At 45.6% G+C, this 19,443-nt stretch overlaps 2 protein-coding genes across 2 annotated transcripts in view; one reads left to right on the top strand and one right to left on the bottom strand.

Moving 5' to 3' along the window:
• The window catches only part of FNDC9 (fibronectin type III domain containing 9), a 34,326-nt gene that overhangs the window by 9,043 nt on the left and 5,840 nt on the right, over positions 1-19,443 (top strand). The gene's annotated exons all lie outside the window — the stretch shown is intronic.
• The window catches only part of CYFIP2 (cytoplasmic FMR1 interacting protein 2), a 55,088-nt gene continuing 36,414 nt past the window's right edge, over positions 770-19,443 (bottom strand). The window contains 8 exon segments of the mRNA XM_037397877.1: positions 770-4,943; positions 5,509-5,656; positions 6,163-6,401; positions 10,351-10,445; positions 10,958-11,030; positions 14,108-14,238; positions 14,909-14,999; positions 16,534-16,677. Of these exon segments, the coding sequence (XP_037253774.1) occupies positions 4,776-4,943; positions 5,509-5,656; positions 6,163-6,401; positions 10,351-10,445; positions 10,958-11,030; positions 14,108-14,238; positions 14,909-14,999; positions 16,534-16,677 (1,089 nt within the window). The 3' untranslated portion in view covers positions 770-4,775.

The raw sequence follows: 19,443 nt of genomic DNA, 5'->3' as shown, positions 1-19,443 counted from the left end.
AAAGCACACTGGAAAGATCAACAGAGCTGCCTGGTCCTGGAGTAAAGTTCGCTTCCCATTTTATGTGAAGAATCGTTGCATTTTTATTCCTCTTAAGCTAGGAAGATGTTCCCACCAGGAATCCTTGGGAAGAAGCTATGAAAGGGAAGCTCAGCTGCAATATTTTATCTATTGCCGATGAAGAAGGGAAGCAGGTGCTCCTGCTCCCATAGATCCATGGCTCACCCCAATTCCTCAGCTCCCAGGTCTTTTCCCCTTGGTTCCCACTGTTCCTTCTGCAGTCAACACCCGTGGCTGCTCCTTGGATGCTTTTGACACAAACTTAAGAATGGTTTCAAGTGGAAATCTGGAAACAAAGAGCAAGGAGAGTCTTCTGGAATAAAAAGGTCCCTGTTGAGTTTGCAAGGCTGTGGTAATGACAGGAACTTAGCTCCTTAGATCAGCTTCATTTTGAGTAGGGCTTGTCAAGTTCCATTGACAATAATAATACAATTTTCCCTCCCCCAGCCCTCTAATAACTAAAACAAGATTTCAAATGAAAATTTGTTGTGGAAGGATGTTTTTCTGACAAACTGTTAACTTTCTGATAGGCAAATGTGTTTTGGTGTTGGCCATAAAGCTTCATTTTTTTTTCTTTGGTTTTGACAAAAGCTCTATGTTTTCATTAACAAAATGCTGCCATTATTCCTCTTAGCTTTTTCTTTGTGCCAGGTGCAATTGGAGGCTCTCCCCAAATAATAGTTATTGCAATGATGATGACACCAGAAGGTAAAGTCTGCCCATTTAATGAATGAGCCCAATTTTTATTTCTCTTCATCACAAAGTCATCCCACATTTGTTGTACACACTGTTGGTTGCTGTGTAACGGGACATATCACCATGTACCAGATGCTTTACTCTTGCAGAAGCATTTCTAATGGAAATGGAAGCTTCTGTTAGCTGGATTTCAGAACGACAGCAAAAAATAATACAAAACCAATATCATCTTCAGCTGCATAGCAAATATGGATCAAAAATTTAACACCGTTATCAGATCACGAGCGTAAATATACCTCACCATAAATAAAATTCATTTTACAAAATAACTCAAGCAGCTTTTCATACAAATATGGTACATTTGACAAGTTTTTGAGAATATTTTCTTGGGGTTTTTACACCTTCAATTTTCTTTTTTTTCTTTTGTTCTCAAACACACATGAACCTACTGGACTGGAGTAATGCAGGAGAAAAAGGACTAACATGTTGTTCAATGGTAATAAGTGCTGTCAGAGTTTAAAAGGAAATCACTGAAGTGCTGAGCTTTAATTAGTTTGCTTCCCCTTTCTACCATATCATTGAAAGTCAAGTGTAGCATCATTCAAGAAAGGCATGTGCACTGCCCATAGTCACATCTTATAATGTCAGAGCCCGAGGGAACATTAAAATAACCTAGTCTGACTTCATTCATGACACAGGCCATCCTTTCTCCCCCCTGTAATTCCTGTAGGGAGCCAACAACTTGCCTTCGAAGTAGACATTCCAAGTGGTGGCTGGTAAATCCTGGGGAGTTTGCAGACTACTTCAGAGTAAGCAGGAAAATGGAAGTAAAAAAGTGAGCCCATAGTCAGTGGACTTAAAAAGTATCCGGACAGGGGTCCACATTTCCCTAGGAAAAAAAAAAAACTAGGGGTCTGCAGATTGTAAAAGGCTGAAAACTATAGGATTAGAGCATATCTGCAAGGAAGACACCCAAACTTGGCAGAAAGTCTGCAAGCGTGGAGAATATGCCCGACCCTGTGGCAATCTGTTACTACTTAGCCCTACGGTTAGAAATCTGCTCTCTATTTCCATTAACAATTACAACATTAGAAAAAGGATAGGAGGAAAAAAATTCCATTTTCATGGAGTACTTTAAAGACCTAAGCCTGGACACCTGTTTCTCATACACAGTCAAGGAGGGTCAGAAAACTGAAGCTAAAGACTATTTGCAACCTTTAGATAATAAAAGGGCAATAACATCAAATCTCAGAAATGAAGACTGTAAGGTTATTCCTAGCTGATACCTCATACTACTTGAGCAACAAGGAAAAATATCTGCATACACTCTACAGTCAAAAACACTTTACATTTTGTTCATGCACTTTGGACATTTTGCTCAAAACATTTAATCCCTCAGAATCTGAAGGGATTTTACATTTTTGCCAGCAAATTGGAGGGCAACAAATAGATCTCATCTACCTCTTCTTTCAAGTACACACAACTGTGTTTTGCAGGGTTTCAGAGAATTATTATGGCAAAACTACAGCAAAAGAATACAAAGTGATAGTCATATTTAGGTAAAATATCTCATGACTCACTCCAGACCTAAACAGATGAAAATGGGCATTTAAATTCACCTTACTGTATCCTATTTTGTCTAGGTAGCCGAGACTGGGCCGTGGGGTACAGTTCATCCTTTTGTTCTTGCTCATGCTGGTTTCTGGGAAGACTCCAACATCCCATAACATGTCAGACGCAGTAGAACATTACATTTGTGCTGTGCCCAGAAGTGGCTCTGAGAGCCAGACAGGGACTTGTGCCACCTTTTCAGCAACACTTTCATACCAAAATAACAAGCACTTACTGTTTAGGTCAGGAAAAATAGGAACTTGGTTGGATCTATCTCCCTCATATCTTGTTTTCCACAAAAAATAAAGTGCTTGATTCTCCTCTTCCTTTTAAAAATATATATCTGTAGATACCCTCACTCCAGTAGCGCAGAAGTGTTGGAACATGATGGAAAACAAGAACTGACATCCTTAGTGGAAGAGTAAATAGAGAGCAAGAGCCTTGCAGTGTCATCGAGTCCCAGACGCTCTTCTGCTGCTCTTCCTCACGCCATGGAGGATACAACTGGCCCTGCTGGGCTGGCTCCTTCCCTGCCACTCCAAGATTTCAGCCAGACTTCCAGAGATTTCATTTTACTTTTAGATCACCGTGCCGCACAGTTTCCTCCCTGCAGTTTAAATGTCTGTCTCGGTAATTAGAGGAAAACTCAAGGTGTGAAAATGTCCAGCACTTTTCACATGTCAGTTATTCATTGATTATCAAGGGAGTAGGCGGTAAGTGTCTGGGAGAACAAATTCGTCCCACCCAGCAAGATCGCCTCTTGCTAACAGTAGTTTGCTGGCTGTTGTTTCCTAAGACAAAATACTCCAGCTGGGACATTTCTACTTATTAATTATATGTTCCCTCTGACAGAATAAATGCCCAGGCTCTGCCTTTTTAACATCTGTAGTAGCATGCAGTTTACAAGGCATGATGAAATGCACGAAAGCAATATATATTATCACATCTGTATACTGTAACAGCAATTACCTGCTGTGATCTGGCTAAAGGTGGGAAATTAAAATATTGCCAGTGGTGAGACTAGCATCGTTTTCTCTTGGAGCATGTGGTTTGATCTCCTCTAACTTCAAGCACAAGCTTTTGCATCACTTCAATGACACTACTGAGGGGAAGCTGGGAAGACCATGAATTATGAAATCCTCCTTGAAGTTCCTACTGAATCTGTTCTCAACATCCAGGGATCTTAGATTAGCTGAGAGGGAAAAGGAAACAGACTCCAGTGTTCCCTCTGAACACCTTTAAACCTAGAAAATTCTGGGTATCTTTTGATGCTTATCCTGTATTTTACATCTTCTAAACAATCATGATTTCTGAGTGATGGGAAGTTTCCTAAGCCCTGCTGATAGTCACCATTCCCTGAAGAAAAGAGATCTGGTTGCTGTGCCACTAGGAATTTGTCTAAAACAAGGGAAAATAGCATCCCAGAACATACTCCAGTTACACACCCCAGCTCTCATCCTTGCTGAAGATCAAAGATCACGTATGTCCGAGGTAACTACACCTGCCTCCTGTCAGGACCAGTGATTATTTCCACCCACATTAGTATGATCAAGAGCACATTCACATGAGTGCAGCCTCTTCCGCAGACCGTAAGAAATCTTGTCTAGTTCGTGGAAGATGTGTTTTTTGGGGAGAACCCTTTGCATTAAAGTAAGTGGATGATCCATAGCAGGGAAAAAGCCAGGCTGTTTTCTCTCTCCCCAGCTCTCCGAAGTGCTGAGGAGTCATTTGGCGACTACATCGTTGCTACTCTGAAACCCACGTGCCAAAGCTCCCGTTAACAGATGCTGGAAGGGCCAACAGAGCGGCAGAGCGCAGGAACCAGCCCCAGCCCGGGGTGTGCAGCCACCCAGCCCGGCACAGCTCCTCCGCACCCATCACTTGATCCTCAGGGTCCTGCCTTCATCCATCCTTCCCCCACAACAAGTGGATCAGGGGCTTGTCTTCAGACCCTCCTGCTCCACAGCTGGTGGCACATGTCACGGGGGTGTTGATTTGCCCCATCGCTTCGGCGGTGGGAGTGGGCTCCCGGTGCTGCAGAAGCATGGAGCTTTTCCACCAGGAGCCCCACGTTTGGGGCTGCAATATGGCTTCAGAGTGATGTGTTCGATTGGATGAATCACAGGGTAAAACCGGACCACGTCATGGAAGAAAAGCACATTTCACCCGCCCACCCCCACCCACCCCCAAGTCTGAAAGCTACAAGTAAAACCGATCACAGGGATGGTACAGAAGAACATGCACTCACACAGGGCTGGATGGGAAGATGCGTCCTTGTGTGTAGCAGGCATACCCAGTCTTACTTTGTTGCCAGGTCTCACGCCATCGAGTCTACCCTTCTACCCTTCCCAGCTGTCCTGGGTTCAGTCCCTTCTCCCGTCCCAACCCGCGGGGGGTCAGCGTCCACACTAGCAGGTGGTGGCCAGTGACTGGTGGATTGGGGGCTGGAAGCAGCGCACGTGCTCCACCGTGGAACTGTCTGTCTCCACCGACTTCATGTACTTGTTCAGGATGGCGAAAATCTCATTGTTCAGGATCTGATACTTCCTGATCCTGTCGGCCATCTTCTTTAAGGGCTGGAGGGACGGTGAGGGAAAAAAAAAAACAGTAGATGAAGAGTCTTACGTCATCTGATCAGCTAGATAGTACCAGTACCTCTGTGCTGCTGCTGGAAACCTCTGATAAAGCAAAGCCGCTGTAACACGCTACAGTTCCACTTAGCACTTCCCAGGGATCCGTGACTCACTTCATTATAGGGTCTGATGACTCAAGACAGAGCATTAACAAGGTCAGTGAGTGGTCCCAAGTTAACCGTTCTAAAGTCTAGATGCCCAGCTGCTTATTGATAAAGCCACTGAGATCACAGGATGGTTGCTGGAAATGCCAGCTTCTCAGCTCCAGCCTCCCAACCTCAGGAAGAAGGGAAAAGCTTTGGGAGAAAAAAAGGTTCGATTGCCAAGCCAATTAAAACCTTGGCCTCTCTGCTGAGACTGCAGATGGAAATCTCACAGCGAGTGTGTTCAGTTTGAAAAAGGTTAACACCGGGCACAGTTGTAATTTATGTGTTTGGACAAAGCAAGACAGAAAACAGAGAGAGAAGTGTGCTGCTTCAGGTCCTTCAGACCCTGCCCTTCAACTTACCACGTTTTTTATAATTTCATCCTTCCCGTCCTGCCTCTGCACCTTCAGCAGGTGGTAGCAGAAGTCAAAGAGGTCAAAGCGCCGTTGCTGACCAAGGAGAACAATGATAGAGCAACCTGCCCAGTTCAGACCATCTCCAAAGCACTGCCTGGAAGGAAGACAGGGTGATGGGGAGCGGAGAGATGACAGGATACAGTTAGGTAAGAGAAGTCCTACCATGGCACCAGGAACTTTCCTTGGTGAATTCTTAGGGAAACCAGATTCAGTCCCACTCCTGGGAAGTGGGTATACACCTAGAGAAAAGGAACTCAGAAGGAAATATGCAGGATTACATCAGGGCCGGGCTGTGCAGGGTGCATCACAGGGTAAGACAGGTGAGGACCTAGCCTCTGACTTGGGTTGTTGCCCATGTACCCACCTCCTTCTGCACGTTACCTTGTGCAGGCCCCTTTACTTTGCTCTCTCCCCCAGCTGTTCAGATGGAAAGCATCTTTATGCCCATGCACAACAGAGTCCTTTCATCAAGGATCTACGTTCCCCCTCTACAGCCACAGTGGTCGAGGCTGTGGCTGCAGCTGAGGGTATCTTGGGGGGTTGCCGGCCCTGCTAGCTCGTGAGCAGTGCTAACGGCAGAGCTGCCAGATGGACACTCACTCTGCAGTGAACTCGTTGGTGCCCACAGGGATGCAGTACACAAACTGCATGGCACTCCAGAGCCGGTGAAACTCCACGCACTCGTCCACGTGCATGACCCCGTTTGTCGGGGGTGGCCCGCGCCAGATCGGGTCCTGCAGGTAGCTCCTAATCCGTGTCAGGATCACCTCGAACATGGAGAGCCCGCAGCACAACCGCTCCTTCGTCAGCAAGTCACCCTCCCGGGCGATGGCTATTTGCTGAGGAGGAGGACAACCAAAGAAACACAAGTGACGATGTAATACAGACGGATGCTCTTGCTGGACTTAACGCTTCCTGGTCTCCCCGGCTCTTTCAGGGTTAACAACACATCCCACGCAAGGTCCAACCTTACCTCTGATGGCTGCTCCCATGGCACTCCCCACCAGAGAACACTCATCCCTCACACAGAAGAAGACTCAATCTTGTGCTCAATTATATTTCACCGACCTAAGTATCTTTTGAAATGATTACGTATGTCAGAAAACAAAAGTTGAAGGGAAAGCTCTGATCAGAAATACTGATCCTTAATTCTGCTAGCACACTGTTCTATTACATTAGTGCTACTCAGTGTTGCTGGGTTTAATTTCATGATTTCTGCAGATTATGGAAATGAAACAGGAGAGAACAGGGACATTTTGCTTCCCAGGACATTGCCATCATCTCTTTAAAATGTAGGCAGCCTATGGTTTTCTTGATTTCTTTTGCAGTTAGGATTAAAAGCTCTGAGGAAGATGAGAAGCCACTGGAACCTTAATACTGGAAAACCTGTGGTTTATAAGAAAGGAAAATATTTTTTTCCAGATGTGAAAGCTTTACACACGTGGAGAATTTTTGCGACATCCCCACTGAGATTTACATGTACAAATCTGGAATGGCTCCACTGGCTGGAGTTCATTTTACACTAGAGAAAAATTAAAGAGAGTTGATTTCATTTCAGGCTCATCGCTCCCCAGAGGAAAAAAAGGGGGGGATGGGGGGATTTTAAATAAGCAAGCAGGGCCCCCGCGGCATGGGAGCACTGACTCCACTGAGTGGGGCTGGGGTGCAAGCATGGCGTTTGCTCACTGCCCTGATATGCCTTTAGCTGTCCCATTCCCTGCCGTTTCCAGCAGCGTTACTGACGTCTCTACAGCACTGCCCAACACAGCACAGGGAACGAATGGTCGTGCCCGTGGCTCTGGGAGGCTCCGGCTCGGCCACGCTCACCCCAGCAGGTGCCCCAGCCCCACAGGCAGAGCCTTTTCCCCTCTCACCACTTCGGCAGGGGCGTGCAGAGCAAGCGTGACATTTACCGACCCCCTGCCTATCCCAGAGGACTTCCTGGAGCTCTGAGTAGTTTTTAAGCATCCGCTCCATTTCCAGCTGTCCCTGTAATGCCTGTAAAACGTCACCCCGATCAGAATCGTGATGGGGACTCAGAGCATCTGTACAACGGGCAGGCACGTGTTGTGGCCAGATATGAAGAACACAAATTATGCTTGGTTTACTTGGGTCATCGTTACTCCACTCTGAAAAAACACGAATGCACCTGCACATCCCCTTTCCTGACTATTAGTATGCTGGCAGTGACCTGAAGTATTTTTAGTTTCGTGGCTATTGAAATTCAAAGTGTTACAATTCCTGCTTGTGCCACAATTTCAAGGATGTTCTGAGAACCTCAGATCAATTAATGTTCAACTAATAGCACGTATCAAGGGAAAGCTGTATCGCTGTGCAGAGGCCAGATTGGGTCTGGGATCCCTGGATCTGTTAAATGCAGGAATGATATCACCGTTTTCATGGCACGCACTTGCATATGTTTGCTTAGCAAGTAAAGATTTATTTTATCCAGCCTGTTTTTATCGCTAAAGGCTGCATACTTTCTCTCTACTCACCTGCTCCAAGCTCTTATGGGTACAGATTAGCATCTGCACACACTAGTCTATGATGGCAAAATGGGGACACATTAGAAGTAAAGCCATTTCAAATGCAAATCAGGTATTAGCATTACCTTTTGCTAAGATATACTGATAGAACAGGTACTCTTAAGAACAAACTAGTCCAGTGCGATCTTAGTATACCGTTTCTGAAGAAAACTTGATCTAGAAAGGGATGTATCTGGCTTTCAAAGGATGTAGTGCCACTCAGTTATGCACATTTACAGACAGAATTTGGTTCTAAAATTCATCATTGTAAGATCAGTCCTTGATACAGGACTACTACCATCGGGGTAGGTATCTACCGTGGTGAAGGCAGCTGGAGAGCTGTTAGTCTTGTGGCCAGATCTGCCTCACAGTCTGGTGTCCCACCGATTTCTGAGATCCGGAGAGGAAGGGTGCTCTCGAGAGAAACTGTCAAAGGATGCCACTGTGCCAGCTCAACTATTCCCTCTGTCTTCAAAAGGATAGGCTCCCATTACTTGCAGTGTAATGAAAAAAGTCAGACTGACCAAGCACTTCTGAAAATCCCTCACTAAATATTTCTATGATCAGCATTAAAAGGGAGAGGATTCTTTTAACGAACCACTTTGACCCCCTTGGTTCTTTATGAATCATCTATCAAACAGCTGCTGCTGGATTCTCAAGGCAAAACAATTACTTATAATAATCACTGACAGTTTTCCTACCACTGCACAAATCCAGTTGTGCCATTCCTCTTTTACAGCTTGTTAACTGGCAAGCTTGCCAGAATCGTACCCAAAGCCTGCAAGGACTGATGGATCCCCACTGACTACAGCAGCCTCTGGCTCAGCCCCTTCACAGCATGCAATTACCGGAAACGCATAGGGCCACCTTTTGGGAGAGGAATCAAGCAGGCAACTTCTGCTCAGATTCTGGACAATTGCTGAAAGGCACTTATGCATCCTGCAGGAAAAAAAATCCTGTATGGCCTGTGTCCAAAACTGCATTTCCAAAATGCATGTCCAAAACTGCATAAGGAACAAGCTTGAAGCTATGGAGGCACCTATAGAAAGTGACTCTTGTGTTCATTTTACACCTGAGCTCAAAAAGATCTGGTATTCTACCGTACCTGCGTGATGAATATGGGAACAGTTTACGGAAAAGTAATTTTTTAGCAGGACATGAAATACCTTTTGTTTTCATCACCATCATAACTATGGCAGGGATAAGCAACGAGTGGACTCTAGTAGCAGATTTCAATGATGATTTTGCATGGAAAGAAGGAGAGATAGAAAGACCACACAAAGACACAAAACACAGAGGTGAATTCTTTTTCTCGAGTGTCTCCTTTAAAAGGAAGTCAATGTGGCAGTGAGAGAAATGTCTACAACGTAAGGCAAAGCCCCTCAGTGATCCAGCCAATTTCTTTGTTTCATATGATTTCCAATGAAGCAAAGCTGAAAATGTCCTTGATTCATCAGAAAAACAATAAAAAAAATCAACAACTTTCTGCCTGCCATAGATCTGTCACCTCATGCAACTGAGTGTTTTTTCCATTCCCTCGGCAGTACATTACAGAAAAAGAATGTTGATTAATTTAATACTTTGAAAGATTTTTATCCCGTCAACCCCACTAAGTAGGCAGTGGCAGTTTGGCTATTGATATCAACCGAGCTCAAATTTTGCCTATTACATTGACCGATCCACAGAGGTATTTTTAACAGTACTAAATTTCTGCACAAGAGATCTTTTCCAAGCTGAGACCCACCTCAAGAAAACACTTAAATGGAGCCGTAATTTTAAGCATGTGCTGAAGCTCTAAGCATGTACTAGGAGGAAAACCATTCTCAGATGTATTCCTTGACAGGGATGAGCTTAAAAATGGACCACACTGCAGCCCTAAAACGGGATTCCCAAAAGTGAAGGCAATTGATGAAGTCAGGGACAGCCTTGCAAAGTTACCCCGCAAACCACCCCAGCAATTCTCCATCTTTTTAAAACGGAGCAGGAGAGTTTTTCAGAGTTGTTCTTATTCAGAGCTGGCTTCAAGCACGCTTGCCTCGCAGCTCCCCACCAGCTCTCCAGACTGGAGGCACCAACACACCACCTCTGGACCCGCTCACAAATTTCCCTTCCAAGTGTCTGCTAGGGCAAGGATTCTGATTTTCTTCCGACTGGCATTTTGGAGGGGTGTGTGTGTGAAATAGATCACTTTCCCAAGGCCAAACAGGCCATCTAGGGACTGCTACGAAACTTCAACAGCCATCCCTTTCAATGAAATCCTTACCTGCGGAGTGCCCAGCCTCTCTATTAAGGGAACCAGGTGAAGTGGGGCATACTTGGCTTCGAGACGCTTCATGCGCACCTCCAAGCGTTCTCCTTCTGTCAAGCGAGCAGCAAACAGTGAAATGAGAGGAGGAAGTGGAGACCCGCAATTTCCGCTGAGTTTGCTCAGAGCTGCCCCCCAGCAACCATCCAACGAGCCTCTGGATCAGTGAGCCAAACCGAGAGCAAATGAGGGAACCAGTGATGCAGAGAAGGGAGGGATGTGTGATTGCAGCCTCAGCAGCAGCTTAATAACACATGTCCAAAAGCGTGTCCCTGTTACTTATCACTCCTGTTGAGATGGACATTTCATGCTGTCATTCTCCAAAGAGGCTGTGAAATGGCTTTAGAACCTTAAGGAACCCCCAAACTGGCTAAGGTTTCAGTCTGTAACTAGGCTACAGAAAATGAACCCTTGGCGTTTGTTTCCACCTGACTTTCGGCTGTAGCCACTTATCTATTTCGAGGGGGAAGCAGGGCCAGAACCAATCCTCAGCAGAAATGGGAGAGAAACAGCTTCTGGACAGAGACCTCTGAGTCTGTCCACTGCTTCCCTCTCAGCTTCTTACCTTTGATGTAGACCCTGGGCAAAATATTTTGGAAGGGAGCAGCATGCAGCAAATCACAAACTTCTTCCTGGGACTGAGGCAGGAAGAAAGAAAGATAAAGTAAGTTAAAAAACACCTACAGGGGTTGAGTGTATGGTTCAGGGGCCTGGGCAACGCTACAACAATTCAAGTCTACGGCACCTATTCAAATCCAACCCAGCTCGGTAGCAACTCCAATGGTTTGAATCTAAGTGAGCTAAAACTGGAAGGAATACCTCTCAGCTTAAGCCAGGAAGTTTCTTTAAATCAAGTAATTTAGTTCCTGCCTGTAGAAGGCCAGAGCTTTATATTTGTTGCCTGTCCCACTTACTAGCCCTGCAAGTCAGAGGGGATAAAGAACACGGACCTTTCTGTTTCATCTTACCCTGGTGACCTCCTGCTGTTTGCTCGTACAGAGGAGATGCCTGGGTGGAAACTACTCTCTGGCTTAATTATTTTAGGATGTGTGCACGTAAAATACACTGATGCATGGCTCTATTGCAAATAGGTACATAATACATTGGTCTGAAATTATTTGGTTGTTCATATGGTGTTCTCAGCCAGGGCCACCAGACCAGAATCCCAGTGGTGTAGGCACCACGGAGAATAATACAGAAGTCCAGAGAGGAATAACATCATGAGATGCCACCTGAGAGAATGCATGCCGATGCACTTGAGAAAAAATAATCCCAAACACAGATGCACAAGGAGAAGAAACCTAGAAATAGGCAGGTGGAGACTGAGGAGCGATGGCTGACAATACATTGTATACAAGTCTGCAATGGGAAACAGCAGCAAGGAAACCAAAGCTGTTTAACACAGAGGCATTGCATCACAACAAGGCATTAGTTTGCTCCTACAAAAGTCTAGTTCTAGGACATGCTTTCAGTTCTGAGCTTATTGTAGAGATGTAGACACACTCGAAAGCAGGTCATGACAGCGCAGCAAAAGATATTTGGGCGCCAGATGGAATGACTCGGCTGGGTCTGTTTGGGATGCACAGGTGGATACCCCACCTTCCAGCCAGGAGGGAGGGGACAGTATGGAGCTGCAGGAGGCTGTACTGGCACATGGATGCTGGGATGAGAGCGAGTTTGTCGGAGTGCAGTTTGTGACACAGTGCTGGAGGAACAGAAACAGTCCGGGGTCCCTCCATGGGCAGAGAGATACTGATGCAAACAGAGTGTGCCTGTCACCTTGGTCATTTTACTTGCAAAACACTATTTGTTCCTAGATGAATGTTCTTTCACTGCTGTTTTCCTCTGATAGAGAGTATTAGCACCATTTGCAGCCTGCATTCACCTGATATCTGTCCCAAATTAGTCATGTTATTAATAGATGCCCTCCACCAAGGCCCATTACCTGAGAGTAAGAATTCTGCTTACGAATTTAGTCCCAAGGAACCCCTTACTCCTCAAATTTAAACAATGAAAACAGGGTAGAATGGTGCAGACTGCACATCTTCACTAGAGCAGTCCAGCAAATACCACCAGCCTTGGATCACTCTGACAGCTATGAAGATAACTGCACCGTACAAGCAATTGCTCCTGCTGCATAAGAGCTCCATTAGAGGGAAAATCTTGTTACGTGATGGCTCTACACATCTGACAGCTTCCAGCAAGCGAGTGCCTGCTGCGTGCAAAATGGCTTTATATTCTGAATCTCTTTCTGTGTGGAAAAACAAGGGATCAGAGAGGGGGAGAGGCTCTGGCTGGCATGGGAAGTGGGCATGCATGGACTTTGATGGGCAGCCTTCCTAAAGGGACCCCCAAATTCTCACCATCTTGTTTTCTTGAATTTCTGCTATTCTAAAATGCCAGTATACTGCTGATGTACAGCTCCTGGGACTGGAGGAACATTTTTGCATCGAAATGAAGGATTTCTAAAAGAAACCACCATGTGTCCCTCAAGTGTCCATTTAAAGACGGGACGGAAAAGGCAAATGCAATAGTACATCCAGCATAAAATCCAACACTGAGAACAGCAGAAAGCAGTGAGGAAGCCACAAAAGGAACAGAAACTGCCAGAATACAGTTGGCAACTCTGGTCATTCTATTAAATAAAGCCAAGCTGCTAGGTGATACACATCACTAGTTTTAATCTTAACACAACTACTGCTCACTGAAGGCGTTTGATACACCATATCAGGAACTAAAAATCTCTGTATCTGGGGTTAAAATGCAAAGGCAAGGGCAGAAATATTCATTTTGAGGACATGCTGAGATTTTTAGTTTTCCCTGTGCTTGGATAAAAATCGGAATCTTTGAACTACTTTCTGGCTTTGCTTGAAAATCCTATCTTATGCTAGGGAAGTCTTTCTGGAATATGTCTGGAAAAACTGAAACAACCCTGCCAAAACCATTCTGACATGAAATACGCATTTTTAATGTAAAATTGTGTTGTTGAACACTCCTTGGTTGGCTCTAGGCCAAACTATGAGATAAATTCATTAGGAAGTGAACGTATTGTGTGGAAAACTAGAAGCTAAGAAGATGTGTGACACTCAGCCACAGCCTCTGCCCCATACCAGAAAGGGCATCACATGAGCTGAGAGACTTGTATATGTGGAAAACAGTTGTGCAGGGGAAAACACCACGTCATCACTCCGGCTAAGTTTTCAGTGAAGATAAGTCATAGGAAATGTATCATCAGCTCTTCCAAGATTTTCTTCCTGTTGGATTGCTTTATCCTTATCACCATTAGAATCAGCCGGGTTTCTTTCATCATGCTGGCACCCCAAAAGAGCAAAGGGCTCAGATCTACTTCTCACTGTACAAATACGTATATAAAGAAGTATTGATCCCTGCCCCAGAGAGCTTACAATCTAGAAATAAGCTCCAGTTGGCTTCATTTTTGAGAAGGATAGCTTTGGGTCCAAGAATTAAATCTAGATCTTCCAGTATTCAGATTCTCCTTCAGCAATCCCAGATGTCAGTGACCAAGCACCAATGCACACCATCCCCATGGACATGCCCACAGACCCCAATAACACAGCCCCAGAGAGACCCTGAGCACATGAGGAGCTGGAAAGTAACATTTCCCAAACTCTTCTGCTGGAGAACCCACTTCCACTTATACTCTCAAGCTGGCAATTTCAAGTACGATCTGTTGGTGCAGGGGGTTTTGCCTTACCAAAGCCTGCTCGATAAGGAGGCAGAAGAGAATGGCATTGCCCACTTCTCTGAGGCTCTGGAACACATCAGTCTTCAGCTCTGCATACTCAATGATGTCCTTCAGCTGATGGTGGAAAAACTCCAGGATTCCTGAAAAGACAAGGAAGGACAGTCAGAGAAGCAAGAGCAGAATCACCCTCCAATAACTTGGATAAAAGGACAATCAGTGCCTGATACTTCCCTAATCACAAATTGCAAGCTGTAATTGCTAAACAGATAGGTGGAGACCAGCACTGGGCAGAACTAGCACACAGTGTCTTATCCTGCTTCCAGGAACCCTTGGGAAACAGGGAGTAATAACTATGAAGTCCTTGGATTTCCTCATCAGAGGAAAAAAGAGATGCAAGACTGTAATGGATGTCTTGGTGCTGGCTCATGTATACCAGCCCGTTTCCCCATCCAGCTGAACGGCAGACTGCAGTCACGCTGCAAAAAACCTTTCCATCAACTAAGCAGAGCTTTTGAAAAATATCAGTGAGAGCCACAAGCTTACGAAATCATGAAGACAAAACAGAAGCTACCGGAAGACATTTCCTTATCAGCCATCCGTGTGTTCCTGTTGGAAATTTCCTGGAAAAGTTTCCTATGCATGTTCCAGTGACAACAGCAGAGCAGCTGAAAGCACATCTCACCAGCCTGGCTGCATGTTGCACTGGCACGTCAGGTGCCAAACCTTGTTTAATTACGAGGGCGTGCCTGAGTGTATGCTGTACCAACACGTGGGTGAGCTCTTGCTCAAGCATCTATCTGTAGCACCCACCTGGAGAGCCATATTCATGTCTTGGCAAGCGGCATATCTTGGGCATTACTTCGATCAGAGTCTTCACATACTGCAGGATGGTGCCTTGCAGCTGTCGGAGACAAAGGGAGGTTAAGCTGGAATGATAGCTTCTCCTGGTGTTAGTTTTGAAAGAGGCTGGTTGTGGACGGGTCCAGATCTGACAGCACAGGATGAAACATCAGCCGGAGTCCAAGAAGGACTTGTTTAATTTGGAATTCACTCAACTATAAAATCCAGCCCAAGTATATGGAGTTAGTGCTTTTACAGCTTCCTCCCAAATAATAAATCAGAACTTCATGGATTTTCAGCTTCAAAATGCAGCTTGCTGTGTTTGCTTTATTTGAGGCTGAAATCCAAACAAGGTTCAGTCTTAGATCCAGCTGGACTTGGGCTCCTAAGCCAAAAAGCATTTCACCAGAGCTACTAGAGGAGTCATTCCCCAGCACAGGAAATGCTCCTTCCACCTGAGGAATGATCACCAGATAGAGCTTAAAAAAGAATTTACATGTATGTAGAAGCAGTTTCTGCAGATCTGATGTACTGAACTAATACGGGCAAGAGCAAAGTGTATTTCTTAGTTAAAAGCACTTGCTGTCGTTTGGAGTTATATGCCTGCAACCTGTAGATACACTGTATGGGATTATGCACTAAACACTATTTAGCTGAACATAAAATCTTTGTGCTGAATCTTGAACAGCAGCTACAGCATTTTGAAATAAGTGACACAAATTACATCTTCAGTAACTATGGTCCTTTACAGTAGGGAAAATGGATATATGCTTGAGATTTTCAGTTTTACATTGTTTTGTTAGGCAAGTTCAAAATGACATCTTTGCAATCAAAACAGAATTCAAATATTTATAATGAACGTAAATTGTTTTTCCAGTAAAGCAAGGGTTTAAGTAGAAAAGCACGACCTGAAAAATCATACATTTTTGCACACTCCCTCCTTCCTTGTTAATGCTCGGTACTGTTAGTGCCTTTAGGGTGCACATGAGATCATTTCCCTGTGGACATCACATTTCTCTTCTGAAAAAGAGAGCGCTAGAAAGCAGATAGGACTATTGGCAGCCTGGCTTCAGAATACCGATGGAAATGGACATTACGGCTTGAATAGGGACTCAAAAAATTGCCGACTCAAAAGTTTTGGTGCCTGCCCTCTACCTTCCTGCAACCCTTCACGGGTATCATGGGGCAGTGAGGCAGAATGCTCCTGTGCTATTGCTGAGCCTGGGCACCTGCCTGGAAGGTCTCCCGGGCAGCACAGGCGGTGCTGAGGGACCGCGAGGGTCGCATCCTGCCTGATCACTTCCCAGGGGCTTTCAGCAAAGCAGCACACCAGCAGCACCACCCCCAGGGGTAGGTGGCTGATCACAGTTAACACTTCAGGGTGGTGGAAACGCTGCATCATCCCGCAGGAATTCAGTGGGATTCCTCAGCAACAGTGAAAATCAGACCGTTAATACAAGTGTTTCAGTGTGGATCAAGGGACTTGAAGGTACCCAGATGCGAACACCCTGAACCCAAAGCCCAGGCTGACTGTCCCGCCTGGGCTTCTCAAGGCATCTAGGTCTCTCCATTGCCAGGGTTAGGCTCAGAATTACCAGGCTCTTGACGATCTTCAACAGCTCTTCCATGACCACTGCGATGCCTTGATAGCCAAGAAGCCTGCAGATCGTCTTGAAATGAGGTGGCCCCACAAAATTGCGGTAGGAGCTATAGATGTGACTGTAGGCAATGTTGAGAGGCTGAGAAATTAGAAGCACAATGACAGTTAGACAGGGGCATTTACCAGACCTGTAAGTAGTTCTCTAGGCACAGTATTATGTTCCATCACTCCAAATAATTTTTAAGAAAGAGAAGGAGAAATAATAAATACCCACAACAATTCCCATTTCTTCTGCTTCTTGTGGCAGAGGAGATTGCTTTTCTTCCTACATAGTCAGATACATTCTAATCTCAATACGCTGTCACATCACAAGGTTTATTACCATGCTATGTAGCAACAGCACTTTCATTCCCAAGGTACTCTCCCACACATTCCAAGGATTTCAGTTCACTGGGCCTTTGACTCTTCAAACTAAGTTCTTCTCTGCTAAAACAAAAAGCTTTATATACAGGTAACCATGGGCATTTGCTTTAAACGAGGCTTATTAAGAAAAGTAGGAACAGCTGCATCTGTGCTTAAGGGCAGCTGGAAGAGACAGAGAAAAGATCCTTTTTGCATCCTGCAGAGCTCCACATCAGCCTCTGTACTTAACAGTCATCCCCATGGGACTGTGAAAAGGGCAAGAATCTAACCCTGGTCTAGAGAGAAGAGTACCCAGGACTCTGACCCCAAAAACTTTCAGCAGCAGAAAACAGAAAGTGATTTCCAGGAATGCATTCTTATCAGTGTAATCTTGGAAATGGGGAAATTGCTGCAATGCTTTATCACTGGAAGCATTTATAGGATCCATTTGGTGTGAGGGAAACAGAAGTAGGGGGAATTAATTCACTTGTGTGATCTGCAAAAAATATACTGAAAATCAGATTTAGCTGAGACACCACATGCTCGGCTCAGGCTCTGCAATAGAAATGGTGGCGTCACGATTCCGCCCAGCAGTCTCCCCCGACGACACCTATAACTGCAGCCTCGGTAAGCAGCAAAGAAGCATGTTCTTGAAAAGATTCTGGCATGCAGTGCCCCTTCCAGCAACACAGTGAAACCCCTGGCTCACGTTCACCAAAAGATCTTTCTTAAACAAGCAAAAGAAAACAAATTAAACTGTATCCCAAACGTGCGGTGCAAGGCTGACTGCTTCTTGTGTGAACGCTGCACGCCAGAGGCACAGCGCATCCTCCTGCAGCAGGGAGCTGGCTTCCCTGCGGCTGCTGCAGACCCCACTCCACAGGGATCCCCTTCCCTGCCAGTAACGGAGCCAAGGGAGTGGAGGGACCAGGGCACTGAAGAGCTTAGGGTGAAAGGGAGCAAGTGCTGAAGCAGCAGAACGGGATGGAATGCTGCCTATCCTCCAGCACCGCTGCTCCCAGCAATTGCAATGCAGCCGCTCTTCAGTTGTCCTCCAGTTCTGACTCACTTCCTCGAAATTTACTTCAACACTTCATTTGAGTTACTAATGAGTTACAAAGTGATTTGCTAAAAATCAAAACAATATTTTCTTTTCCTCTCAGATATGGAATTTCAGCAGACTGATGTACTGATTGCGCTTTCATAGACTTGTCAGTTGCTTTACTCAATTAATTGTCATCTTGTTACTGTCCCGCTGCTCTGGTCCAGCAGCTTATTGTCTACTGTAATTCCTAAGTGCTCCTTGAAAAAGCTAGCAGAAAGAAGACACAGTTAGAAAGTTCCCTACTTTTTGTACACAGTTCCACCTCCTGGTCCTGGTCGTTGAAAAAAACCCTTTAACACTATAATAATCTGCAGAAAGGCTACCTTGGAGGGTCTGGAGCATATTCATTCACAATGAGCATGAACTTCCTCTCCCATCAAAAATAAACAAAAAGGCACTGAGTAAGTACAGGCCACAGGTTAAAAATTATTTAGGCAGGCAGAAGCGTACTTTCAAAGCTCCTTGGATGCCAGCTGCTGTTAAGAGAAGGGCATTTGAGCATCCTGCTTAGGCTTCCATCTGCATCCTCAGATAACCAAGTCTTTAAAAATCTATTTGGTAGGCTGATCCAAAGCCACTAGATATGCACACTGATACCTAGGAAAACAAGCAATAGTGGATATTTTGAAAAGTGTGTCTGTTTAGACACCAGGTAATGCCCAGCCTGGAATATTTGCCGAATATCTGGGATTATCCCAGAGGGAAGCCTGTAACCTGCCAGGGCCCCAGCCCAGCAACACTCCCACAGGATTTTGTTGCTGTGGCTTTTGCCATGCATCGCTCCAGCCCCAGGCATCTCCAGGAGGTGCTGTGCTGCAGGGGTGAGCCAGGCTGCCCCCAGTGCCTCCCCATAGGATCCTTTGGCCCGTTACTTCCCCACAGTTAGCACACCAGTGGCTCATCCGGACTGGGGAGGGGGAACTAAACATCCCCATTTCAGTGGGCTCATGAATCCACACTCATTTCTGGAAGCCTCTTTGCTATTCCACGGCTAGGAGATGGGTCTCCCATCTGGGCACGTGCCATGGTCCGCTGAGATGAGCTACTGCCACTTGTGGAGCAACTGGTCAGACCTTCCCCATAGCAGGGCTGGCATTTTGCTGTAGGGGCAGTGACCACGCAGCCCCCCACCCCGCAGCACTGCCTTGCCTCTCAGCAGGATAATGGGGCTGGAGAGTGGCTTTTCCCTCAGGTGGGGGTCTCAGCAATAAGCTGATTGGGAGAAGACACATTTTAGGATGTGCCCTGGCTGCAGGCACACGAGATGATTCATCCCTGCCTGTCTGCAAGATGAGGTAGGTTCATCGAGCTCTCTCTCCGCAGAGCCACACAGCGCATCAGCAGCAGGCTTGCGTCTAATAATAATACTCTGCCACCAATTAAAAATGTAACTCCATT

This window comes from Falco rusticolus, chromosome 8 (genome assembly GCF_015220075.1).
Source record: "Falco rusticolus isolate bFalRus1 chromosome 8, bFalRus1.pri, whole genome shotgun sequence".
NCBI lineage: Eukaryota > Metazoa > Chordata > Aves > Falconiformes > Falconidae > Falco > Falco rusticolus.
This window is presented reverse-complemented; position numbering and strand designations above follow the sequence as displayed.